Raw genomic sequence first — 26,968 nt, 5'->3', positions numbered from 1 at the left:
CGCTTATATAATATCATACGAAATTAGATCGAGTACATGTGAAGTAGAAGGGTATCGATGTTTTATTAATGCATTGTGCAAGATGCAGTGGTCCAATCCTGTACTAAATTTAGTTTGGGTTAATGCTAATCTAAAACTTTAGCGTGATAAGCTATTAAAGAGAACAATAGTCTTATTAAGCAAAATAAATAACTGGAGCTATATATATATATATAGCCTTACAAAGCAGAAACAAAAATATCTGAAATAAAGCCAACATCCCCATGACTGAGAAAACGTGATTTATCCTAATCTAACAACTCCTAATTTCTAGGAACTTATTAACGACTACTGGACTACTTCACCTAACAAATTCTCCCCTAAACTAAACATATATCAGACATGTTAGTTTATCTCAGACTTGCTTCTAACACCAAGTGCATTTATGAGTTTCTCAAATTGATCCAGCTTCAATGGCTTGGTCATAAGGTCAACTACTTGTTTACTCGTGCCACAATATTCCAAACTAACTACTCCATCACTTACAAGATTTCTCAAGAAGTGAAATCTTACATCAATATATTTACATCGCCCGTTGAAAACTGGATTATTAGCCAACTTGATAGTGGATGAATTATCACAAAATATTTTGACAGAATCACTCAGTGTACCTTTGATTTGCTTTAGAACCCGCTGCATCCAAACACTTTGACAAACACATGAGGCAGCAGCTACATACCCGACCTCTGTAGTAGATAGAGTAACTATAGGTTGCTTCTTGGATGCCCATGCTACTGCCCCTCCACTTAGCAAGAACACATAACCCGAAGTACTCTTTCGATCATTTATGTCCCCGGCAAAATCACTATCAGTGTATGCCATTAATTCTTGCGTACAACCCATTTTGTAAAATATGCCAAGATTAGTAGTAGCTTGGATGTACCTTAAAATTCGTTTGACTGCAAGCATATGTGTCTCCATTGGATTTGACATGAATCTGCTTAGAAAACATACACTGTAACTCAGATCCGGCCTTGTTGTCGTCATATACATCAAGCATCCAACCATTTGCTTGTATAATGTAACATTTGCTTTTGCACCTCTTCTTTTGACAACTTATTGCTTCCCGGAACCATCGGATTCTTTACTCCGTTACAGTCTCTGAATCCAAATCTTTCAAGTACTTCTTTGGCATATTTTTCTTGACTAATATGGATACCATAGTTACTTTACAAAACCTCTATTCCCAGAAAATATTTCATCTCCCCCAAATCAGTCAACTCAAACTCATTTTTCATTGAGTTTTTAAAATCTTCCACCATGCTCATATTATTACTTGTAAATATAAGATCATCAACATAAAGACTTACAATTAAGATTCCGCTTTTCTCCTTCTTCTTGATAAATAAAGTGTGATCTGAGCAACTACTTTCAAAACCTTTTTTGATGAAATACTTTTCAATTCGACAAAACGATGCCCTAGGGGCTTGTTTTAACCCATATAGTGCTTTCAACAATATATACACCATGTTTTCTTTTCCTTTCACCTCATAACCTTGTGGTTGTGTAACATAAACTTCTTCAGTAAGTTCCTCGTGCACGAAGGCACTCTTAATATCAAGCTGGTACAGTTTCCAATTATTTCTTGCTGCTAATGAAATTATCATACGAATGGTGTCCCAACGTGCTACTGGGGCATACACCTCATTGTAGTTTATCCCTTTTTCTTGCGCGTACCTCTTGGCCACCAACTTGGCCTTATATTTGTCAATTCTTCCATTCTCTTTCAACTTTGTTCGGTAAACCCACTTAACTCCTATTAATTTTGCTTCAATGGAGCCTGTACCAGCTTTCATGTCTTATTTTTATTTATTGCCTCCATCTCAAGATCCATTGCTTCCCTCCACTTTTTACACTTCACTGCTTCTTGATAAAATAAAGGATCATCAGTGGAATTGAAGAATGCAAAATTCTGTACCTCCTCGTCTGATAGCCCTTCTCCACTGGTGTAGTCATTTAGATATAATGGAGTTCTTCTTTCTCTTCTTTCTTGAATTGGTGACACAACTGGATCATTTGAGGTGTTCTCTCCACCTGCACTTTCCTCATTTAACTCTGATTCATCTCCATTTGAGTTTGTTTCAACTTCACTTTCCTCATCTTGATCATATATTTCTTCATAAAATTCACCCCAATCCAGTACATTACTTACATCTTCTTTTGTTTTTCCCCAATCCCAAGATTCGCTTTCATCAAATACCACATCCCTACTAATGGTTACCTCATTAGTTAGAGGATTAAACATCTTGTATCCTTTGGATTCTTTACTGTAACCAATCAAAATATGCCTTTGAATCATTGCATTTAATTTCATCCTCCGAGGAGCAGGTACATGGACATTACCAATAGTCCAATACAACCGAAAGCTCGAAAATGTTTGATGTCGGGTTTATCACCACTCCAATATTCTTCAGGCGTCTTGTCTTTCACAACACTAGTGGGACTTCTGTTCAGTACATAACAAGTCCATTTCACAGCATCTGCCCAAAACATCCTAGGCATCTTTTTTTCTTCAAGCAAACATCTCACCATATTTAAAATTGTACGATTTTTACGCTCAACAACACCATTCTGCTGAGGCGTATAGGCTGTGGTTAATTGTCTTTTGATGTCTTAACTTTTGCAGAACTCTACAAATTCCTTGGAATTAAATTCACCTCCCCTATCTGTTCTCAAATCACATATGACATGAGACTTTTTCTTCACCATAACTTTAATATTCTTGAACATTGTAGATGCTTCACTCTTCTCATTCAGAAAATAAACCCACAGTTTTCTACTAAAATCATCTATAAAAGTCAGTATGTACCTCTTATTGGTGTAAGATGCAGGCGAGATAGGACCACATATATCGGAGTGAATCAATTACAATTGCTTTTCAGCTCTCCACTTACTTATTTTTGGCATGACTTCTCTATTTTATTTCCCTATCATACAAACTGTACACACTTTTGTTGGAATATTGATACTTGGAAGCCCATTAACCATCTCCTTATTCTGCAATAATTTCGGATTCTTATAACTCAGGTGCCCATACCTTTTATGCCAAATCTCACCAGATTCTTTGACATTTGTGTTGAAACAAGAGGCTGATGACATGATGATGTTTACACACACTGCAAACATTCTATTTGCGGTCATTGTACTCTCCATTATACAGCCTCTGACTGGATGATACAACTTACAAACTCCATTATTGATTAAAATAGTAACGCCCCGATCTTGTAGTTGACCGATACTAAGGAGATTGTTGCATAAATCTGGTATGAAGAACACATCACATAGAATATGAATTTGACCTCCCAGCTTCATTCTAATATTTCCCTTCCCCATTACCATTAATTTGGAGTCGTTTCCGAGCTTAACCGAATGCCTAAAACTTCGATCTAGTTCTGTGAACCATTCTTTATTTCCGGACATATGATTTGAACATCCGGAATCAAGAAACCATATTTCTTCTTTCTTACTTTGCTTGATATCAACATGTGCCATCAAAAGCATCACATCCTCATCATTCATCTCGGCATAATGAGCCTTCTTTTCCCAATTCAGACATTCATACTAATAATGTCCTAAATTATGACACTTGTAGCATTCCACAACAGCTTTGTTCACATAGGAACTGCCTCTGCCTCTTCCACGACCCCTTATCAAGCCTCTACCTCTTCCACCTCGATCTTCATGTGTGACCTTTAGGGCCTGCTCCTCGTCAGCGGAGCATTTCATTCTTTGCTAATGAATCAGAAGACTACTTTGGAGTTCATCCACCGTTAGAATATCCACATCGTTTGATTCTTCAATTGAGCATACCACATAATTGAATTTTGAGACTAAAGATCGAAAAATCTTTCCTGTGATGTCGGCCTCTGTAATATTCCCACCACAAGATTTCATCCTTTTTGCTATGGAGAGTGTTCTTCCGAAATACGCATTGATAGTTTCTCCTTCTTTCATTTTTAAGGTCTCAAATTCGGTCTTCAAAGTCTGAAGTTGTGCTCTTTTGACTCTTGACGACCCCTTGAATTTTTGTTTCATTGAGTCCCATATTTGCTTTGATGTTTCGTCATTTAGGATGGTATCCATGATCTCTCTATCTATAGCTTGATATAGATAGTTCTTCGCCTTCCTGTCCTTCAAGCGTTGTTCCTCAATCAACTTCATTTTCTTTAACTGATCATCACTAAGTTTCTCCGATGACTTTGTCCCTTCAGGCATCTCATCGATTCCATCTTCTACCAGGCTCCAGAATTCCTTTGATCTGAGAAAATTCTCCATCAACTTTGCCCAGTGTTCATAAAAACCATCAAACTTGGGGATAACGGGTTGTACGAACGTATCACTACCGCTGCTACTGTCTGTCATGTATACCTCTCTTTCACTCTTCTGTTTCTCTCTTGATCAGGCCCAGATTAATGGAGCTCTGATACCATATGATAAGCTATTAAAGAGAATAATAGTCCTATTAAGCAAAACAAATAAATGGAGCTATATATATATAGCCTTACAAAGCAGAAACAGATATATCTAAAATAAAGCCAACGTCCCCGTGACTGAGAAAATGTGATTTATCCTAATCTAACAACTCCTAATTTCTAGGAACTTATTAACGACTACTGGATTAATTCAAACCTAACATAGCGGTACTGTTGGACATGACTGGTATATAAAAAAACAGCAAACTAGTTAGAAATACGAAAGTATTTCCCGTGCACTTGGAGGTGTTCAAAGAATAAGATGCCTTTGTTATGGCTATGAGGATATATGGAACAAACTGAGCAGGTGGTGCATGTAAAACGTTATCTTATCTGAACGAACTAAACATACCATACAATCTTATTCCAAATCTTTTTTAGGGGAAACATTTTAGGATACAATCATTTGTCAATTATAATCATTTCATCTGTCAATTACAATCATCTCATCTGTGGTCATTGTGGTAGTACTGGAGGGAAAAGGGAAATCATTGGAGGAACTGTATGCATATCTGGTTATTGATGACGAGGATGAAAGAGGAATAATCGTGGCCAATTCGGAGGTAGTGCAACAGAAGCAAACGTATGTCCTCATCGGAAAGTTTTTAACAGAAAATAATATAAATTTTCTGGCCATGCAGAATGTAATGGCTACGCTGTGGAGGCCAAAGGAGGTAATGGAGATTCATGATATCGGGGGTATGAGATACTCATTTGTATTTTTTCATAAACTGGATATGCAAAAAGTCACTGAAGGGGGGCCTTGGTCGTTTGAACAAACTACATTAATCTTACACCAATTTGGAGATGGCGAGGATCCAAACACAGTTCAATTGCAGGATGTGGAGATGTGGGTCCAAGTGTATAACATTCCACGGGGACTTATGTCTGAAAATATATTGAGGAGCATTGGAACATCGATTGGTAAGTTTGTAAAAATGGATGCTAACACTCTTGATGGGATCTGGAAACCGTTCGTTCGTATTAGAGTGACCTTAAATGTGCAGAAACCTCTGAAAAGAAGAGTAAAAATTAAAAGGGAAGGGGATGGCTAGAGTTTGGTTAATTTCAAGTATGAAAGGTTGGGGACGTTTTGTTTTTGTTTGTGGTATATTGGGGCATTCTGAACACGATTGTAGTATTGTCTATGCAAATTCGGATAAGGTTGTTGAACGTGCTTACGAAATATGGCTGAGGGCTCCACCAAAGAACGCTGCAAAATTAAACACTGGTGCGAAATGGTTAAAAAATACAGGGGCTCAAAGTAACATGTGGACAAATACGCCGACGCCGACGGTGGTTCAGGGCGGCAACCGAGAAGAAGCAAGATTCATGGAAGTGAATGGGGTGGTTAGAGAAAATTACGGTGATAGGGGGAGTGTGGCACTTAAGGGGCGAGATTTCAGGGCATCAAATAAGGCAACTAATACACTCAAAGATATAGGAGGTAATGATATGGAAAAGGAAAATGTTGTATGTGATCCAAAAAGGAAAAGAGTGGAGGATAAGGTGGAGGAAAATCAAGAGAAAATGAGTAACCCAATTCAACAGCCGAGCATTTAAACTTGTAAATCGCGGGTCTTGGAGCCCAGGCCTGCCTAGGATTATGAGCCTCATTGCGTGAAACTGTCGTGGTCTGGCAAACCCACGAGCAGTTAGATTGTTAAAGGAAATGAATAATCTTTATAGGCCCAACATTATTTTTCTAAGTGAGACAATGTGTAAGAAAGAGTGGAGAAGGTTAAAACTAAACTTGGTTTTGTAGGTCATTTTACTGTCGAGGCTCGGAGGCATGAGGGTGGTTTGGCATTATTTTGGAAGAACGAAGGGAACATTGTAGTAACAAATAGTAGTCAAAATTTTATTGATTTCGAAGTTACTCATGAACTATTGGGAAGATGGAGGTACACGGGGTATTATGGTTATCCAGAACGAGGGAGGATGACTGAAGCTTGGGATATGCTAAGACAATTGGCCACAAGTTCTATGCCGCCATGGTGTATTATTGGTGACTTTAACGACTTAATGACAGCAGACGAGAAGGAAGGAGGTCAAGGTCATCCTCGTAATTAACTAAGTGGTTTCTCAGAAGCTATAAATGACTGTGAACTGGTGGACTTGGGGTATGAGGGGGAGAAATTTACTTGGGAACGATTTAGAGGAACTGATAAATGGGCGGTTGAGAGATTGGATAAAGGTTTTGCAAACAAGGAATGGATTGATTTATTCCCAAGTGTTGTAGTGCAGGTACATGAGGTTTCGACATCTGATCATATGCCATTATATTTGTAGTTAAACAGGAGAGTGTACATGCCTAAAGGTCGTCGATTTCGATTCGAGAACATGTGGATTCATGAGACAGAGTGCAGAAGTATAATTCAGGATTGTTGGAATGATTTTGGGACTCAAAATATGATGCAAAAGCTAACTAATTATTTTCTGAAATTGGAAGAGTGGGGAGGTGGTTTAATAAGGCATCTTAAAACTAAGCTGGCGTTTTATCGAAAGGAGATGCAACATTTGAGATCTAGAAGGGATGCGTATGGTGTGAAAATGTATAATGAGGCGAGATGGAATTATTTGAAGTTATTGGAGAAATATGAGGTGTTTTGGAGTCAAAGAGCCAAACAATATTGGCTAAAGCATGGGGATATTAATACTCGATTTTTTCATAGATTTGCTTCCACAAGGAAGGAGCATAATAAAATTCGAAGGTTGAAAGATGCAGATGGTGCCTGGTATGACACAGAGGATGATATCCAGAACACTATAGTGAAGTATTTTGAAGAAATATTCTTGGCGAAAAATACAGATGAGCAATTGTCAGAGCGAATTAACTTTAAAAATATTACGGAGGAGCAAAGTAATGAATTGTTGTAACAGATAACAGAAAGAGAAGTAAAAGAGGCAGTCTTTGCCATGTATCCTGAAAAAGCACCGGGTGTAGATGGCCTTAACCCGTATTTTTTCTAAACTTACTGGAACATAGTAAGTGCAAATGTTGTTAAGTTTTGTCAAGATTTTCTTGAATAGGGGATGTTGCCAGATGAAGTTAATAAAATGTTGGTATGTTTAATCCCTAAAGTGAAGTGCCCAAAACAGGTTGCAGACTTACGTCTCATATCCCCGTGTAATGTGATCATGCGTATTTTGTCGAAATTAGTAGCTAACAGCTTGAAACTATGTCTAAACTCCATCATATCTACCAATCAATCTGCGTTTATTGAGGGCATGCTCCTTACAGATAATGCGATGTTGGGCATTTGAGCTTAACCACTATATTCATAGAAAAACACAAGGGGCTGATGGTGTAACATCACTTAAAATTGATATATCTAAGGCATACGATCGATTGGAATGGAGATATGTTGAGCTTATGTTACGAAAGATGGGGTTTCCTCAATACTGGATAGCTGGAGTCATGCAATTAGTAACGACAGTTTCGTATATTTTTGTGAGGGATGGGAAGGTATTTGGTGAAGTGCATCCGACTCGGGGAATTAGACAGGGAGATCCAATATCTCCCTATTTATATATAGTTTGTGCTGAAGGATTGACAGGATACTACGTCAGTACGAAGAGAGTGGATTGATACATGCCTATCGAGTGGCAAGAGGAGCTCCGAGTATAACACATCTGCTATTTGCAGATGATTGTTATCTGTTTTTCAAAGCCAGATGTACCGAAGCACGAAATATGGTGAGTATTCTGTAGAAATACGAGCGTTTGTCAAGGAAAAAAATAAATTTTAGCAAGTCGGATATTGTGTTCAGCGAATACTGGTGATATTGAAAGAAAAGAAATCTGTGAGATGTTAGAGATGAATGTAAAGGATAAACCAGGGAAGTATTTAGGCATGCCCATGTATGTGGGGAGAAGCAAAAAATAGATTTTTGGATTTATAAGTGATAAAATCCAGCGAAGTTGCAATCATGGAGTAATAAGGAATTGTCAAAAGCTGGGAAATTGACACTGGTTGGAATAGCAGCACAAACTACTCCGAATTTTTGGATGAGTCTTTTCTTGATTCTGGATGCGATATGTTATGAGATTGAACGAAAAATGAATGCGTTCTTATGGGGTAATGCTACAGGCAGGGGTGTCAAGTGGATTACATGGAAAAAATTGTGTGTGTCAAAGGAGTTTGGAGGACTGGGATTAAAGGAGTTGAAGAAGTTTAATACTGCAATGCTAGCTAAACAAGGTTGGAGACTTCTATTGGAAGCGAATCCATTAGTTAGTACAGTCATGAAGGCTAAGTACTATCCTCAAGCTGATATTTTAAATGCTGATTTAGGAAATAATCCTAGCTATGTATGTAGGGGAATTGTTGCAGCGTTGGAGGTACTAAAAAGTGGAGCTCGTCGAAGAATTGGAAATGGGGAGAACACGTTGGTGTGGCGTGACCCGTGGTTACCAGATGTATCCAATGGTTATATTTGAACAACTGTTTATGACCAATTGAAGAACATTAAAGTTTGTAACTTGATGACAAATGAGGGTAATGGGTGGGATTTGGAAGACATTAACGACTTGTTTGAAGCATGAGATTGTGAGAAGATTCAACGCATACCTCTGCCCAGACATGTATCACATGACTCGTGGTATTGGTTATTGGAGGACAAAGGAGTGTTTACTGTAAAGAGTTGTTATAGAATTATGCAAGGGGAATGTGTTGACGATTATAAACGGTTGTGGAAAAAATCTGGGCTATGAAATTACCTCGAAAGGTGACACACGTATTATGGAGGTTGTGTAAGGAATGTCTACCTACTAATGCAGCATTATACAACATACATGTTGATGTGAATCCTACATGTCCATGGTGCCATTCTGCAGTTGAAACGAATTTACATGCTATATTTCTTTGTGATTTTGTTCTGACTATGTGGCATGTAGTGGGGTTACAATCTTTGGTGCAATGTACAGAACATGAAACTCCAAAAGAAGTGTTTGATCGTGTGTTTCACCAGGGTTCTAAAGACCAGTGCTTAGAAGTGACGATGTTATGCTGGAGTTTATGGTATTGTCGAAACAAATGGATTTGGGATCGTGCAAATGGTTCTATCTTTGGTGTAAGAAACACAACCAACTGTTTATTTCGAGAATGGGCAGAAGCACAAGCAAGAGAAGAGAACATGAAGATTGGAGGAAAGGTTGGGGATAGGGTCTGGTCGAAGCAGTCAACTGGGTGGGTTAAGATAAATGTGGATGCAACGGTGTTTATAATGGGTGGGATTGGAGTTGCAGCAATAATCAAAGATAATCAGAGTGCTTTTGTTGCATCTCGTGTAATGAAGTTACCAGGAGAATGGAGTCCTCGTGAAGCTGAAGCCTTAGCTCTTAAGGAGGTACTCTCTTGGGTGATTAATCGATATATGCATTGTGAGTTTCAAACAGATTGCTATGCCTTAGCTGCCAGTTGCAATGGAAGTACAGGGAGTTCTTTGTTTGATACCATTGTGATCGATTGTATTGGTTTAAGTAAGCATATAAATCAAGTGCTATTTAGTTTTGCATTTCATTATGCGAATAATGTAGCCCATGTCCTAGCACATGCTGCATATTCTATGACAGACGTAGGAGATTGGTTTGTCACTCCTCCTAATTTTCTTGTTCGCTCGCTGGAGCTGGATTCCATTATCTAATGCAAGTTCGATTTTATTAAAAAAAAAACACACCATACCCCTGGTTCATGCAGACTTTATCTCATTCAGAGCTGTTTTATCTAAATTTTCTATACCCGCCATATTTCCTGAGAGTTGCAGACTTTATTTCTTTTAAGTTGTGCTCCAGAGTTTTTATGCGAAAAAAGAGAAAAAAAAAGAGTAGAACAGACGGAAGAAAAAGGAAACAAAAAATCCTAAACATCCCACTTTTGCAAAAAGAATTATGGATAGAAAATTAATAAGGTTTTTCTTTTCGAATCTTGTATACTATTCTCTCCCGGGGGAAACTTGGAAATTAACATTATTGTGAAGAAAATTTTGAAATTTTTTATGCACACAAAATAGAACACACAATTTGACCAATGAATTACATGCACATACTCATGTCCAAGTCAAAACGGGGAAGTCCCTTCATTTTTATACAATTTTCTTTTGGGACCGTACCTCTAAATTTTATATATTTCAAAAATTGTAAATTTTATAATATAAAAATGAAAATGAACTACATTTAATTACATTCACTATTTTCTGTCACGACATTCTATTAATTGATTTCACCACCTTACCCATATTTTTACTTCTTTTTATTAATTTATAATTTTTCTTAACATCCGTGTCATACTCATCAATGAGAGAGAGGGAGACATTAAGAGAGAATTGCATTTTGCACCCTTTATATTTGACCAAAACTCAATTTTGTATACCTATTTTCATAAATTGCAGTTTGCATCCCTTATTTTGAAATTCGCTTCAACATGCACATTTTTTGCCTAATTTTTTAGCCCTAATTGTTGTCTTCGACAATAAATCTCATCTTTTATCTTCAATAATAGATTATATATGTTGTTGAAGACAATAATTTGGGAAAAAGTTTGACAAAATTTGGCAAAAAGGGTGCAACTTGAAGCTGATTTCAAAGTAGGGGATGTAAACTGCAATTTATGAAAATAAGCATAAAAAATAAATTTTGACCGAAAAAAAGGGTACAAAATGCAATTCTCTCATACATTAATTAGCAAATGAAGATGATAAAATGAACCAGAATATAATTGAGAAGCTCTTGATGAGAGGATAAGCCCAAGTGTGTGACCAGCATTTGGTGATTGGTACTATTCTAAACCTAACTTAACCCTACTGAATACAACTGTCCATCACAAATCACAAGATTGGTATACCATTTATACCCCTTGCCTTAACGGGACAAAAACAGGCAGCATGCTTTGATTGGTTCAGACAACAGGCATCTTTCCCCATAGCTACCACAATTGAAAATGACCTGATATGTAAAAGGACAGCAGTCACATGTCTATTCGGTTTAATCAAAGTTAGATTCCTACTTAATTTGAAAAAATCTCAATCTAGTTTACTTTCATCACAACATACCCCAACAAGTGAAACAAAGGGCAGTTTTGTCAACTCCAACATAAATTTTATGCCCTTTAGGGCAGGCCAATTAGAAGAAAAGTTGGTCGACGCCGGTCTATTCTCAATCAATTCCAAATCCAGAACATTTGTATCCACTCTTTGTATCCACCCATTTCTGGAAAAGATCCATCAGCACAAGTAATTAATCGATTAAATAACTTAAAAAAGAATTGCTAGAATATAATATTAAAATCTCTTATGATATATGATTTGATTATTTGACATGGTATATATAAAAGCCTCGTCCGTCTTTAATATTATCGCAATTTATTTATTATATATACGAGAGAAAAAAAATTCATGATTACCTATGATATGTTGTGATATGTTGTTTCACTCATTAATGAGCTTCAGATGGAGCGTGTTGTATAGCAAGGGTTCTATAAAATTAAATATTACATTTTATTATTATTATTATTTTGAAATATATGAATGTGTCTCACTCAAAGTTTAAAAAATATAATTTTTTTTTAAAAAAAATCGTCAAGTCAAGTGAATAATTTAGAAATTTGATAAAAGTAATTATGAAGAATATTTTTTATACTATGCATTTTGTGCTAAAACTTTCGAACGTTACTAATTGCCAATATAACAAGTGTTATTGAAAGTAAATTTCCAATATATGATACATTGCTACGTTCATACATATAAACTTAGGTTATTGCTACGTTCATACATATAAACTTAGGTTTATATGTAAGTTCTCGGAGTCTCGACCGGATGAGTTAGGTTGGATAAATGTAAATAAATTAATTTTTATATTAATTTTTGAACATTTTTTCTTGTATATACTTCTGTGCACACTAAGTATTAAATTTTGTATTTTTGATAAATTATCTTATTTTTATTGATGACAATTTTTCCTACATACATGATTCATCATTATTAATAAGCCGAGCATCAACAAGAAAATGTCCTCTTAGAATTTATTGTACGTTTATTGGCACATCATACAACCAAGTGCAGAATTGATCTCCCGATAACGTTTGTAATATTATATGGTGTTGCAATTATATTATTCCTCCCATAAAATCTGTAAAAATAAGTTTTCATATAAAAATACGAAGCTCGTGATTATACATAGTATTAGTGATACAACATATTACTCCCTCTCTCCCATCCATTTCTTTATGGTTACTATTTTGGGCCGTTCCATCCATTTCTTTACATTCCAAAAATAGTAAATTTTTAATAATATAAAACACTATTACACCCACTAACTTCCTCCACTCTCTCAAATCTATTATTAAATATTAATAGGTCCCACTACTTTAACCACTTTTCATCACTTTTTATTACTTTACATACTTTTATATATATATTGGTCTCCGTACCCACCAGAGATGTAAACATCCTCGTGGACGGAGGGAGTACTCTCTAAGTCCTTTTCAATTCCACGGTGCATAAAAAATATTGTTATGTAACTTATTTTTATAACTTTTTTTTTCTTAATAAAAGCTGAATATTTTAATTTTTATTCAAAAAAATAAAATTGTAAAAAAAAGTTACACTATTTATATCTAAAGATCACGAGACCAATGAACCATCTCCCTTTTCTTGTGCAACCCTAGATATATTATGAGTAAAATGCATACATACACAAGTTAAGTTGGCAGTCCAACACGTGGCACAATCTCAGCTTTCCACTAATAGTAAACCGCATCAAGGTCCACCCAGATGTCTCATTTCTAAAATTTATCACTGCACGAACTTCAACACTAACTACCCTACGTGTCCCCTTTCTGTTGCAAGTATGTTACACTCCTTGCCTTCCTATTGGCTGTCTCTTTGCCCAATCGTACTATACCTATCAATGTGGGCCCCACTTTCTGTCTAGCCACGTCTATGTTTCAACCAATCAGAGCTCTGCGCTGTTTATGCTACTGTTCTGCCACGTTTTATACCAGCTCTCTTTATATCACACAACCTAGCCTCTTCCCTTTCCCCTACAACATTCGATACACACATTCCTACACACCTAGATTCACAGTTATAGAACATATAAACTACGTTTTCCGAGTTTCAGCGTAAGTTAGCCCCGTAAATCAAATATATTTTGTTCTCGAAACTTCAATCTAGGTTAGCATGTCTGTTTCCGTAAATCTGTGTATTGAGTACTATATTTAAACTGACAACTCTACAAAAATATTTACATATAAATTTAATTGTTCTCGGAATTTCAGCCTAGGTTAGCCTGTGTGTTTCCGTGTTTTATGGTGAACATGGAAGGTAGAGGAGGGTGTTGTATAGCTAGGTATGGAGGGGGAGGAGGTTATAATGATATGTCGAAAGTTGATAGGATAATGCTTAAATACAGGCCGATTGCACCGAAGCCTGTTGTCGGCGGTGGATCTAAGCCCGAGATTGCTGATTTGTGTGTGAAAAATACGAGACCTAAGAGAAGGTACGTGAGAGATAGTAAGAGAAAAAGGATTGGTACGGGAAGAAGGAAGGCGACACCGGAGAAATCGTGTTCTGCCGGTTCATCTTCGGGGGGAGACACGGTGGTGACGTTGCCTTTGCTAGCGGAGATTCCGGAGAGGAAGGAATCTCCGGTGAGAGTGAGTAAGAAAGCGCCGATTTGGTTGAGTTTTGATAGGAAAGAGATAGTAAGTAGTGAAGGACACGTGGCGTTCCCGGAGCCTGAGCCGGTGAGAGTTGTGGGGTCATGCGTGAGAGTAGAATGCGTGATGGACACGTGGGTGGATAGGAATGGGTTAGGGAAGAATGATGAGGAGAAGGTGAGGAGTCTCGAGAGGGACACGTGTCCGGGGTTTGTGTCGGACGGGTATAATGTGGTGAGGTGGACGAACAAGGCGTATAGAGAGATGGTTGGAGAGGTTAATGGGGAGATGATGGTGTGGCTTGTGATGAAAGATTTGGTGTTATTGCCGTTGATGAGTGAGTCGTTTACGTGTCGTGTTAGGGTTTGTCGGAAAGATGGAGGTTCGTTGGGTGCAATGACGGTGCCTTGTGATGTGTGGCGGATGAGTAATGGTGGGTTTGCTTGGAGGTTGGATGTCAAGGCTGCTCTTTGCCTTGGTCGCTAAAAACGTGTAACCATGTTAATCTTGTGATCTAGAATATAATTAATAGGAATCTCGAGAAATATATCCAGTATATCTCGATCTTGTATAGGGTATCAAACTAGTTATGCAGCTAAAGAGGTAAGAGATGTGACGAGATAGTACAAGTGTCATAAGAGCTTATTTTTTATCGTCTCAAATTCTGAGATAGTACAAGTGTCATAAGAGCTTATCTTTTATCGTCTCAAATTCTGAGTTTGACAGATCTACGAGGTGGGAAATCATCAAGGTGCGCTTGAGAGCCGATTATGCAGTAGTTATGAGCTAAAAAACACTGAATAGTACTGGTAAATCTGCGTGTCTTGCCTTTTTGAGCTAGAAAATGTGTGTGTAATTTGAGTATCAGATCTCAAGTATATGTATCCTTGTTGATGATGTTAGATTGATAGAGATCGAAGATGAGTTTGTTATATGCAGTATTATACAAGAAGTTCTATCCTCTTTTGGATCCATATTTTTAAACAGAAGATGGATTATTGATGTAATAGACTATTAGCTGTCATTTTATATTTGCGTATACTTGGGTCACATGATGTATATTTTCGGTTACCGTACCATTGTCATGTGTAAGTTTCAATGTTTGGTTCTTGTTTCAGTCAATTGTACTTGTAAACTCAACTAAACCAGATTATCTTTTCTAGCGAGGGGATGCTTATGAAAGTAATATGATCACCTTATGTATTGTTGGGGATTCTCTCTGTGACTATGTTAATCCTATGGCTTTCATTCCACTTGTGTTAGTGTGTGTAAATGAAAGACATGCATGACCAGATTTACTTCCTCGGTTGCATTGCATTTGCATACTTCCATCGTTGTAAATGAAAATGATACTGTCCATCCTATAAATAAAAAATAAGTAAATGATTTGGAGGGGCAACCGCCCAGGACTAATTTAGAGGGGCAGATATTTTTTAGATTTTCATTATTTTTAATTTTAGGAAATTGAAATGAAAATTGTTCTACTCGAAATTTTCTCACTTCTCACTTTTTTATTTCCAAATTCAAACTCTTTCGATTCATAAAATTATTGTTGTAAAATAAAAATTAGGGCTGCGATTGTAATTAATGTTAGGGTTGTTGAGTTTCGAACTTTAATGGTTGTTCGCGGCGAGGACAAACTGTTCTCGAAAGATGCCTACGTATCTCTGTGTTGTTTTGTCCTCGCAAGATGCCTACGTATTTCTGTTTTGTAGAGAATCGAGCAAAAAACGTGATACATGATGATGCCCTCGGGCGGCAAGGGCACACTAAGGACGTAGTTGCTTATGTCCTTATTCGAGGATTTAGCCAAAACATAATTATAGGTTAAGGGGTAGGTTAAGGGGTAGACCATTTTATATAGATGTTGAGTCTAGGGTTAGACTAGGGTAGGAAGACTTGCTGGACAAGTCTCCTACTTAGATGGTGAGTAGGACTCCCCTAGACGGTGGATTCTGAATCCTTCCCGGGGGAGTCCGTTTCCATGTTGGATATAACGCTGGTGTCATTGTGGACCTCATTCTCAGTTATTCTCGGCGGGTCTATCACGTAGCTGATTTTGGCCCGTGGGTGACACAACCCATTTTGGGTCGTGGCCGTTATGGTCTACCTAGACTATGAAGACTATCATTGGGTCGTGCCCGTGATGACCTACTTTGGGACATGGCATTCACGGGCTTTGACTAGTCAACTTTAGTACAAAATTAATTCAGTATTAATTGTGTCTTTACAGATTACTTTTCATCCATATCATTTGCCTCCCAACTTTCGGGAAAACTTCTCAGGTTTCGTGGAAGTTATAATGGTCTAATCACGACTCGGGGGTAGTTTCGTCCCTTCTTAGGTTCGATCATATTATGAAGTGTGGCGCGACCTACATATTCACATTGACTAATTCATTCTTAAGTGATATTTCACTTTTTAGGCCTTTACGAGACTATTTGGATAGCGTTCGGTGTTGAACTGCCCTAATCGGAGCTATATGTCAGGCTTTAATCAACTTCTAACCTTCGTCAAGGTTAATTATAAGGTGAAAGCTAATAACAAACCTTAATCGAGGTTAACTGGCCTTCATCAAGGCTAGTAATCGAGCATTGATCAACTTTTAAACTTAACAAAGTTTAATTATAAGGTGACATCTTATAATCGACCCTAGTCGGGGATAATAGGCCTTAATCCAGGCTAATAATTGAGTGTAATTTGTTAAGTAACCTTAATATAGGCTAATTATGAATTATATTATGCTAACTAATTGGCCTTAATTGCGACTAATTGGGCCTAATCGGGGCCAATTATTCAGCGTATATAGGCTAATTATGAACTATATTACGCTAATTGACCGTAATAACGGTTACGAACTATATTACGCTAATTGAGCGTAAGTTGTTAATTAACCTTGATATAGGCTAATTATGAACTATATTACGCTAATTGGCCTTAATAGCGGTTAATCGCCCCTAATCGGGCTAATTATTGAATATAAATTTTTTCATTTTTCGGCAAAAAATAATCGAAAATATTTGTCCGTGTTCGCCTTGGGGAGCCAAATTTTCGTTCGTGGTCGCGATGGGGAAGCTGATTTCCCACCGCCTCAACAATGGAGGGCCAATGGCTCCTTTGGAGCTTTCTCTTCCGAGTCTACTCTTTTGAGAGATTCGTCCGTGGTCGCGACGACCCACTTTTTTTCAGTCTCCGTTTAGGCAACGGTGGTAGAGGGGGTCCCCTGGAGCCTACTCGGCTGCCTTCACTCGACCGGGGGCTTCCATCTTGCCCCCAGTTCGGTTGGGAAGTGTGGCTCTGGCCTCCTCAGTTGATTTTTTTTCCCTTTTTTTCGTCACCGTGTAGGCGGCGGTGGTCGAGGGACTCCCTTGGAGGCCACTCGGCTAAGGGCTGCCACCATGCCTCCCAGCTCAGCTGAGGGGTGTGGTTATGGCCTCCTCGACTGAATTTTTTTTCCACTTTTTTTCGTCGTCGTGTAGGTGACAGTGGTCGAGGGACGCTGTAATATCCGGGACATAGCGTGTAATTATTTTTATTAATAAATAATTATGAACTATATTACGCTAATTGAGCGTAAGTTGTTAATTAACCTTGATATAGGCTAATTATAAACTATACTACGTTAATTGACCTTAATCAAAGTTAATCGGACCTAGTTGGGGGTAATTATTGAGCGTAAATTGTTAATTAACATTAATATAAGCTAATTATGAACTATATTACGCTAATTGGCCTTAATCGCGGCTAATCGACCCTAATTGGGGCTAATTATTCAGCGTAAGCTGTTAATTAACCTTAATATTGGCGAAGTATGAACTATATTACGCTAATTAGCCTTAATCGCGGCTAATTTACCCTGATCGGAGCTAAATATTGAGCTTAAGCTGTTAAATAACCTTAATATAGGCTAATTATGAACTATATTACGCTAATTATCCTTAATTACGGCTAATTGGCCCTAATCGGGGCTAATTATTGAGCGTAAGTTGTTAATTAACCTTGATATAGGCTAAATATGAACTATATTACGCTAATTGGCCTTAATAGCGGTTAATCGGCCCTAATCGGGCTAATTATTGAATATAAATTTTTTCATTTTTCGGCAAAAAATCATCGAAAATATTTGTCCGTGTTCGCCTTGGGGAGCCAAATTTTCGTTCTTGGTCGCGACGGGGAAGCTGATTTCCCACCGGCTCAACAATGGAGGGCCAATGGCTCCTTTGGAGCCTTCTCTTCCGAGTCTACTCTTTTGAGAGATTCGTCCGTGGTCGCGACGACCCACTTTTTTCAGTCTCCGTTTAGGCAACGGTGGTAGAGGGGCTCCCCTGGAGCCTACTCGGCTGCCTTCACTCGACCGGGGGCTTCCATCTTGCCCCCAGTTCGGTTGGGAAGTGTGGCTCTGGCCTCCTCAGTTGATTTTTTTTCCTTTTTTTCGTCACCGTGTAGGCGGCGGTGGTCGAGGGACTCCCTTAGAGGCCACTCGGCTAAGGGCTGCCACTTAGCTCGGCCAGGGGGTGTGGTTGTGGCCTCCTCGACTGAATTTTTTTTCCACTTTTTTTCGTCGTCGTGTAGGTGACAGTGGCCGAGGGACTCTGTAATATCCGGGACATAGCGTGTAATTATTTTTATTAATAAATAATTATGAACTATATTACGCTAATTGAGAGTAAGTTGTTAATTAACCTTGATATAGGCTAATTATGAACTATATTACGCTAATTGACCTTAATCACAGCTAATCGGACCTAGTTGGGGATAATTATTGAGCATAAATTGTTAATTAACATTAATATAAGCTAATTATGAACTATATTACACTAATTGGCCTTAATCGCGGCTAATCGACCCTAATTGGGGCTAATTATTGAGCGTAAGCTGTTAATTAACCTTAATATTGGCGAAGTATGGACTATATTACGCTAATTGGCCTTAATCGCGGCTAATTGGCCCTGATCGGAGCTAAATATTGAGTTTAAGCTGTTAAATAACCTTAATATAGGCTAATTATGAACTATATTACGCTAATTATCTTTAATTACGGCTAATTGGCCCTAATCGGGGCTAATTATTGAGCGTAAGTTGTTAATTAACCTTGATATAGGCTAAATATGAACTATATTACGCTAATTGGCCTTAATAGTGGTTAATCGGCCCTAATCGGGCTAATTATTGAATATAAATTTTTTCATTTTTCGGCGAAAAATCATCGAAAATATTTGTCCGTGTTCGCCTTGGGGAGCCAAATTTTCGTTCTTGGTCGCGACGGGGAAGCTGATTTCCCACCGGCTCAACAATGGAGGGCCAATGGCTCCTTTGGAGCCTTCTCTTCCGAGTCTACTCTTTTGAGAGATTCGTCCGTGGTCGCGAAAACCCATTTTTTTCAGTCTCCGTTTAGGCAACGGTGGTAGAGGGACTCCCCTGGAGCCTACTCGGCTGCCTTCACTCGCCCGGGGGCTTCCATCTTGCCCCCAGTTCGGTTGGGAAGTGTGGCTCTGGCCTCCTCAGTTGATTTTTTTTCCTTTTTTTCGTCACCGTGTAGGCGGCGGTGGCCGAGGGACTCCCTTGGAGGCCACTCGGCTAAGGGCTGCCACCATGCCACCCAGCTCGGCCGGGGGGTGTGGTTGTGGCCTCCTCGACTGAATTTTTTTTCCACTTTTTTTCGTCGTCGTGTAGGTGAAAGTGGCCGAGGGACTCTGTAATATCCGGGACATAGCGTGTAATTATTTTTATTAATAAATAATTATGAACTATATTACGCTAATTGAGCGTAAGTTGTTAATTAACCTTGATATAGGCTAATTATGAACTATATTACGCTAATTGACCTTAATCACAGCTAATCGGACCTAGTTGGGGATAATTATTGAGCATAAATTGTTAATTAATATTAATATATGCTAATTATGAACTATATTACGCTAATTGCCCTTAATTGCGGCTAATCGACCCTAATTGGGGCTAATTATTGAGCGTAAGCTGTTAATTAACCTTAATATTGGCGAAGTATGGACTATATTACGCTAATTGGCCTTAATCGCGACTAATTGGCCCTGATCGGAGCTAAATATTGAGCTTAAGGTGTTAAATAACCTTAATATAGGCTAATTATGAACTATATCACGCTAATTAGCCTTAATTACGGCTAATTGGCCCTAATCGGGGCTAATTATTGAGCATAAGTTTTTAATTAACCTTGATAGAGGCTAAATATGAACTATATTACGCTAATTGGCCTTAATAGCGGTTAATCGGGCTAATTATTTAATATAAATTTTTTCATTTTTTGGCGAAAAATCATCGAAAATATTTGTCCGTGTTCGCCTTGGGGAGCCAAATTTTCGTTCGTGGTCGCAACGGGGAAGCTGATTTCCCACCGGCTCAACAATGGAGGGCCAATGGCTCCTTTGGAGCCTTCTCTTCCGAGTCTACTCTTTTGAGAGATTCGTCCGTGGTCGCGACGACCCACTTTTTTTAGTCTCCGTTTAGGCAACGGTGGTAGAGGGGGTCCCCTGGAGCCTACTCGGCTGCCTTCACTCGACCGGGGGCTTCCATCTTGCCCCCAGTTCGGTTGGGAAGTGTGGCTCTGGCCTCCTCAGTTGATTTTTTTCCTTTTTTTCGTCATCGTGTAGGCGGCGGTGGCCGAGGGACTCCCTTGGAGGCCACTCGGCTAAGGGCTTCCACCATGCCACCCAGCTCGGCCGGGGGGTGTGGTTGTGGCCTCCTCGACTGAATTTTTTTTCCACTTTTTTTCGTCGTCGTGTACGTGACAGTGGCCGAGGGACTCTATAATATCCGGGACATAGCGTGTAATTATTTTTATTAATAAATAATTATTACGTGATTATTATGTGATTTTTGGTGAATTGTCTGATGATTGGCATTGATATGTGGATGTTTATATGTGGTAAAGTATAAGTATGTTAATTTTATTATGTCCAGAATAAAATATAGATAATTAAGGTATTTCCCTGGTAATTTTTGGAGTGTTATATGATTTTATATTAATTTATGAATTTATGAATTATTTTTTGAATAATTATAAAACTATTTTATAAAGCGGGGAATCGTCCTTCAATCGTTTTTACGTTTTTACAACCCAAAACTCTTCTGAAAACTTCTTCCTAACCTAATCTGTTAATTCCAGACATTTTTCGTATTTTGACTTTTTCGATCCGGATTACGGTTTGACCCGTGTGTGGCCCGGCGCAAAATTTTCGATACGATAATCATTTCGATAACATTATCTTCGTATAATGTGTTTTATAAGAAGCCCGATCTTGATAATTATCCAAAAGTTTTAATAGTTATCCAAAACAGGATGATGGTTATCCAAACATTATCCAATCAGATCGTTTTTGTAGTTACTTAGCGGCTAAGTAACTTATTTTTCGATCCAACACGATGCAACACGTACTAATATTCCATAAATATAAATAACTTATTTCTTATTTCATTTTACACGTATAAGCATAATCAAACAGTAGAAACCAATAAAATACAGAGAAAACCCTAATAAATCGTCGTGTTCTTCATAATCAAACGAGGATACGAAGGCGTTATCGAACTCCGATTCGAGCGTGCCATATATCAAGTTGAAGCTCTCGAAAAGTTTTTCATAATCAGTCATCCATTTCCGTGCAGAAATCAAGGTTATTTTCTTATTTAATTATTGTAACTCGACTTATTCAATGATTAAAATAGGAATTTTTGTTCTTGATGTTGTTTGTGTGAATTGATGCTAGAATCATGTAGATCTTTTCTTCCTGGTCATTTTGGTATATTTTAAAATGAATTTGGAGTTCAATAATATGTAGAAAAGTTGGTTTGATCTTCGAGTTTGAATGTTCTTGGTGTTCTTGAATAATTTCACCGGAAAGTTCATGTTTTGGCCGAATTTTTGATCCGTTAAACCTCGGTACATACAACTTACATCAATAAATAGATCGTGTTATGATAATTCTGTTGGTGGTGGCCGTTTTAACAGGGGAGCCCCATAACGCCTTAATCGGAGTTTGGTCGGCGACGGTGGCGTAAGGTTCAGCCGGATTTTCCGGCGAATCTAGCATCTTCTTGAATGTTTTAACACCGATTTTTGACTAAGGGCAAACAGACGAGTCGATCTGCACCTTTTGGTGCAGATCTGGGCGGTTTGGGGGTTGCCACCAGCGAGCTTGATGGAGGCGAGGCGGCCATGGATGCCAGTGGCGGAGGTTGAAGTGGTGGTGAAACTTCAGTTTCATCACCCAACTTCCCTCAAATTTGCAAATCAGCCCCTCCTGTTTAACTTTATTTTAAAAATAATATTATGTTATTTTAAAAATGAGAAAATTGTTTATTTAATTATTTTTTAAATTTAGAAAACTATTTTTAATTATTTATTTATTTAAAAATAAATCTGATTTATTTTATTAAATAATTTTAATTAGTTTTTAATTATTTTAATTAATCGATTAATTTAATATTAATTGATTAATTAATCTAATTAATTACTAATTAAATTTAATTGATTTAATAATTAGATTTAATTATTCATTTTTGATTTAAAAATTCCAAAAAATAGTTTCGAGTTTTAAAATATTATTTTAAATTAGTTTCAAGGCTCGATAATTATTATAAAATTATTTTAAAGTCAGATTCGGGCGTTCGAACCCTATTATTTAATTATAAAATGATTCGGGGACCCGTTTTAATTCTGAAAAATGTTCAAAAAATTCGTATTAAATACCTGGAAAATCCTTTTAACCCCGAATCTTCTTTGAATAATTATTACATGCTATGTGCTATATGTGATCTGATTGCTGTATAATATGACTTTATGTGCATTGTTTGACGGTTTTATTCATAACTTTCAATCCGTACGTCGGATTTCGGTGAAACGAAGGGTAGATTGAAGCATGTAACGAATAGGATGAGATGAGAAGTAGTACTGATAAGTACATGTGATGTCTAACAGAGGAAGCGAGACGTAGAAAGGGGAAGCAAGTGGTCAGTGAGTGGGAACAAATTGATAAGTGCTAGTAAAGTAAAAAAAGACTGATAAGACAAGTGCTTCTGATCTTTATTGTAATGTATTGCAAGTACTTTTGAACTCTCTTCATTATGTTGCAATTATTCCCAATAGTCCTTATTCTATATTGCAAGTACTTTGAAGTACTTAACCCTAAACCCTGATTCTTATTGATCTTGAGCCGCAAGCCTGATTTCTTGTAAACCATTGATTGTTGAATTCTTGGATACCAACCACACATATACGATACTACTCCATAAATACATATCTACCACATACTGATTCTTGATATGAGATTACGTAACATACGACCCTTTATGCCTTGTATGACAGAAAACCAATCCTTGTAACCATTGAACCCTTGGACTTCTACATTCTTACTTTTTCCCTGGATTGAAAGTCAATCTTCATGTTTACCTTGTTATACCTTCAAGGTATTGTGAATAACCTTATGCTTCAAGATAAATGTTGTTTATGATTCAAGTAATTGATTTACTTTTTTTCATGTTGATTTTATAAAATTGGATTATTTTTAAATATGGACCAAATTCGTGGTCATAATAGGCCAATGTGTGCTTTGGATCCAGCATATAGAGCAAAGCTGGGAGCCTTACTCTGGGTTAGTGCGTGACTGATCAGCAACCTAATCTTGGTTTTTAAAAATGAAAGTGAATATCCAATTCTAATCATTGCTTATCAGGAAACTTGATTCCTTATATCATTTCAATTGATCATTAATAATCTCAGTGACTATCATTATGACTTGCTGAGCTAGTTAGCTCACTCTTACAAATTTGTTTATGTTCTTTCCCAGTTAAAAAGGAAACTGGTGGTGGCGAGGATCCCCAGTCGAGTGCGCAAGCTAGGTTTTCAGGTTGAAATGGAATAAGCTAGCGGAAGATGTGTGGCTTAGGTTGTGTTAAAATTTTGTAATAAAGTTTTACTTCAGTTGTAAGATAAATAAATTTGGGATTTGGTACGTTTGTAATAAATAAGGTTGTGGCTTGTGGACATACTTTGAACTGTTGCGATCCGTGATTATGGTAAGTACGGTCATTACATATTATTATTATTATTATTATCATAAACAGGTTTATATATGGTGTGTGTGTGTTGTGGACTCCAAACTTCTGACCCGGGTTTGGAGGGCGCCACAGACTCCCCTGAAGGCCACTCGACTGCCTTCACTCAGCTGAGGGCTGCCACCGTGCCCCTCAACTCGGCATGAGGGTGTGGCTGTGGCCTCCTTGGATGAATTTTTTTTATATTATTATTATTTACCTCGGCGTGTAGACGACGATGGCCGTGGGGCTCCTCTGAAGCCCACTCGACCTAGAGGTGCACCATGTCCCCCACTTGGCTGGGGGGTGTGGTCGTGGTCTACTTGACTGATTTTTCAAAAAATCCCTATACATATATTATTTTTGTTGGGTGGTTGTCTCATACTCAGCCAAGGGTACTCGACCCTAGAGCTTGGGGTTTGTTGCGATGCTTTATTAGGCTGAAAAGCCATCAATTATAATCCCACTCTTCCGAGTCCACTCTTTCGAGAGTATGCGAGGTGGCTACCACGGCTGAAAAGCCTTCAAATGTAATCCTACTCTTCCGAGTTCACTCTTCTAAGAGTATACGAGGTGACTACCACTTTTGAAAAGCCTTCAAATATAATCCTACTCTTCTGAGAGCATACGAGGTGACTATTACGACTGAAAAGCATTCAAATATAATTCTACTCTTCCCAGATCACTCTTTTAAGAGCATACAAGCTGAATACTATGGCTGAAAAACCTTCAAATATAATCATACTCTCCCCAATTCACTCTTCTGAGAGCATACGAGGTGACTACCACGGCTGAAAAGCCTTCAAATGTAATCTTACTCTTCCAAGTTCACCCTTCTGAGAGCATACGAGGTGATTACATGGCTGAAATGCCTTCAAATATAATCATACTCTTCCGAGTTCACTCTTCTAAGAGCATACGAGGTGACTACCACGGCTGAAAAGCCTTCAAATGTAATCATATTCTTCCGTGTACACTCTTCAGAGAGTATACGAGGTCACACCTACGGCTGAAAATCCTTCAGATGTAATCATACTCTTCCGAGAGTCAGCGATGTGGCTACCATGGCTGAAAAGCCTTCAAATTTAATCTCACTCTTCCGAGTCCACTATTCCGAGAGTATACGAGGTCACACCCACGACTGAAAAGCCTTCAAATATAATCCTTCTCTTTCGAGTCCACTATTCCGAGAGTATACGGGGTCACGCCCACGGATAAAAACCCTTCAGATGTAATCCTACTCTTCCAAGAGTAAGACGAGTAGGTGTCCTAGTCGGTTGAAAAGCTTTCAAATGAGCCTACTCGGCTGAGTCCACTTTTCCGAGAGTAAGTGGGGTAAGAGTCCTAGTCGACTGAAGAGCCTTCCAACGAGCGTACTTGGCTGAGTCCACTTTTCCAGGAGTTTTTGGTCGGGGTCCCCATGACCCACTTTTATCGTGGTGGTGTTCATGGACGCTTGGTCATGACCGTGGACATCCTAGTAGGTCGAGAACTTTCCACCACGACTATGGATACTTTGGTCGACTGAAGGCCTTCCCGAGAGGCTACTCGACCTCTTATTCAATGACATTTGGTCATGAATGAGGAGGTTCCGACATGGTTGTGGTTGGCCAATAACTCGAATATTGAGTTTCGAACTTCATCTTTTTACTAATCTTGATGATTAATGCAGTTAATCTTTGATCAAGGTTAAACCTTGAGTTTTTGGACAACATGTCTCGGTCATAACCGTGATGGGACATGATCATGAATTACCACGATCGTGTCCGTGACGGGGCTTGAACTTCATATAGAATTCCTTTATTTCAAACTCTCTAAAATTTTTCAATCCATAAGCCATTTTTTGTTCTAGTTTGCTAAGATGTCTGAAATGGGTAAACCACCTCTAGCCTTCGTGGCTGAGATGATGGCCAAACGAGGCAAGGCTAGGTCAACTAAAGGTAGAGTTTATGTATAACCTTTGTTTCGTAATCCCTTATTCCGTAATCCTGACTCCTTCTATCATTCATGTAAAATGAGTGAGTCGGATATAAGGGAATTCAAGGAAAAGTATGGCTTTCCAAGTTTTATATAAAGTTTGTGAGCCGAGCTTTATCGACAGAAATTGTAATTGGGATCGAGTGAAACTATGTGTTTTTAAACGAGCCTTCATGGCTAGGTTGAGGTTTCCGGTCCATCCTATTATTTGTTAACTGGGCACAAAGTTCACAATTGTCAACTATATACAAATGATTGAAGGATGATCACCAGTTTTATGTTGGGCTATCATCAGTTTGGACATCCCTTTATGTTCTTCTATATTTAGGAGTATCTTCATCATCAAGAATTCTCCTTTGTCAAGAGACGGATATTTAAGAGATTGGGTTCAGTTTTTTAGGACGAGCTTTAACTATGTAATAGACAGTTTGCGCTTTATCCATGTCTTTAATACTCAAGAGTGATGGAGCAATTTCACTATCGGGTCTTCATGACTTAAAGAAATCTGGTTGAAGTTGTCCTTACAGGCCTTTCTTCTTTCGTGTGAGTTTGATATTTCAAATTTGTTATTCAAGAGGAGCCTAGTCGGCTGTAGTCCCTTCCGAGGGATGTTTGGTCGGCCCAAGGCCTTCCTTGGAGGTTCATCGGCCTTCTTTGGTCGGTTGAAGTCTGTAACATAGACTTTAGTCAACCAAATATCATTTTGTGATGATATATATAATAAACCTTCTGATTTGAAGTATGCCAAGTTCGA

General features: G+C 38.1%; 6 protein-coding genes across 6 annotated transcripts; 4 read left to right on the top strand and 2 right to left on the bottom strand.

Annotated features, from left to right (window-relative positions):
• Nucleotides 1–384: 384 nt before the first annotated feature.
• On the bottom strand, nucleotides 385–1,026 carry LOC141664433 (secreted RxLR effector protein 161-like). The gene has a single exon (XM_074470386.1). The coding sequence runs from the start codon at nucleotides 1,024–1,026 to the stop codon at nucleotides 385–387; it is 642 nt and encodes a 213-aa protein (XP_074326487.1).
• A 2,745-nt stretch (nucleotides 1,027–3,771) lies between these two features.
• On the bottom strand, nucleotides 3,772–4,401 carry LOC141664432 (uncharacterized). The gene has a single exon (XM_074470385.1). It carries the CDS (start codon nucleotides 4,399–4,401, stop codon nucleotides 3,772–3,774), a length of 630 nt encoding a protein of 209 aa, XP_074326486.1.
• Nucleotides 4,402–4,691: 290 nt separating this feature from the next.
• Nucleotides 4,692–5,566, top strand: LOC141664431 (uncharacterized). Its single transcript, XM_074470384.1, has 2 exons — nucleotides 4,692–4,698; nucleotides 4,980–5,566. The coding sequence occupies exons 1-2, from the start codon at nucleotides 4,692–4,694 to the stop codon at nucleotides 5,564–5,566; spliced, it is 594 nt and encodes a 197-aa protein (XP_074326485.1).
• A 2,192-nt stretch (nucleotides 5,567–7,758) lies between these two features.
• LOC141664430 (putative mitochondrial protein AtMg00310) lies at nucleotides 7,759–8,954 on the top strand. Its single transcript, XM_074470383.1, has 2 exons — nucleotides 7,759–8,083; nucleotides 8,431–8,954. The coding sequence occupies exons 1-2, from the start codon at nucleotides 7,759–7,761 to the stop codon at nucleotides 8,952–8,954; spliced, it is 849 nt and encodes a 282-aa protein (XP_074326484.1).
• Nucleotides 8,955–9,223: 269 nt separating this feature from the next.
• LOC141664429 (uncharacterized) lies at nucleotides 9,224–10,159 on the top strand. The gene has a single exon (XM_074470382.1). It carries the CDS (start codon nucleotides 9,224–9,226, stop codon nucleotides 10,157–10,159), a length of 936 nt encoding a protein of 311 aa, XP_074326483.1.
• Nucleotides 10,160–13,536: 3,377 nt separating this feature from the next.
• On the top strand, nucleotides 13,537–15,504 carry LOC141668894 (uncharacterized). The gene has a single exon (XM_074475948.1). The coding sequence runs from the start codon at nucleotides 13,819–13,821 to the stop codon at nucleotides 14,653–14,655; it is 837 nt and encodes a 278-aa protein (XP_074332049.1). The 5' UTR covers nucleotides 13,537–13,818; the 3' UTR covers nucleotides 14,656–15,504.
• The last annotated feature ends 11,464 nt before the right edge of the window (nucleotides 15,505–26,968 follow it).

Source organism: Apium graveolens, chromosome 6 (genome assembly GCF_009905375.1).
Source record: "Apium graveolens cultivar Ventura chromosome 6, ASM990537v1, whole genome shotgun sequence".
NCBI lineage: Eukaryota > Viridiplantae > Streptophyta > Magnoliopsida > Apiales > Apiaceae > Apium > Apium graveolens.
The sequence above is the reverse complement of the archived record's forward strand: the minus strand, read 5'-3'. Positions and strand labels throughout refer to the sequence as shown.

What these genes read in the sequence shown, in the direction of transcription:
- LOC141664429 (XM_074470382.1), top strand. Translation starts at nt 9,224, where the DNA reads ATGAAATTACCTCGAAAGGTGACACACGTATTATGGAGGTTGTGTAAG.
- LOC141664433 (XM_074470386.1), bottom strand. Translation starts at nt 1,026, where the DNA reads ATGACGACAACAAGGCCGGATCTGAGTTACAGTGTATGTTTTCTAAGC.
- LOC141664430 (XM_074470383.1), top strand. Translation starts at nt 7,759, where the DNA reads ATGCGATGTTGGGCATTTGAGCTTAACCACTATATTCATAGAAAAACA. An exon ending in ATTGACAGGATACTACGTCA is followed by an intron (nt 8,084 to 8,430) that starts GTACGAAGAGAG and finishes GATAAAATCCAG; the next exon opens with CGAAGTTGCAATCATGGAGT.
- LOC141664432 (XM_074470385.1), bottom strand. Translation starts at nt 4,401, where the DNA reads ATGACAGACAGTAGCAGCGGTAGTGATACGTTCGTACAACCCGTTATC.
- LOC141668894 (XM_074475948.1), top strand. Translation starts at nt 13,819, where the DNA reads ATGGTGAACATGGAAGGTAGAGGAGGGTGTTGTATAGCTAGGTATGGA.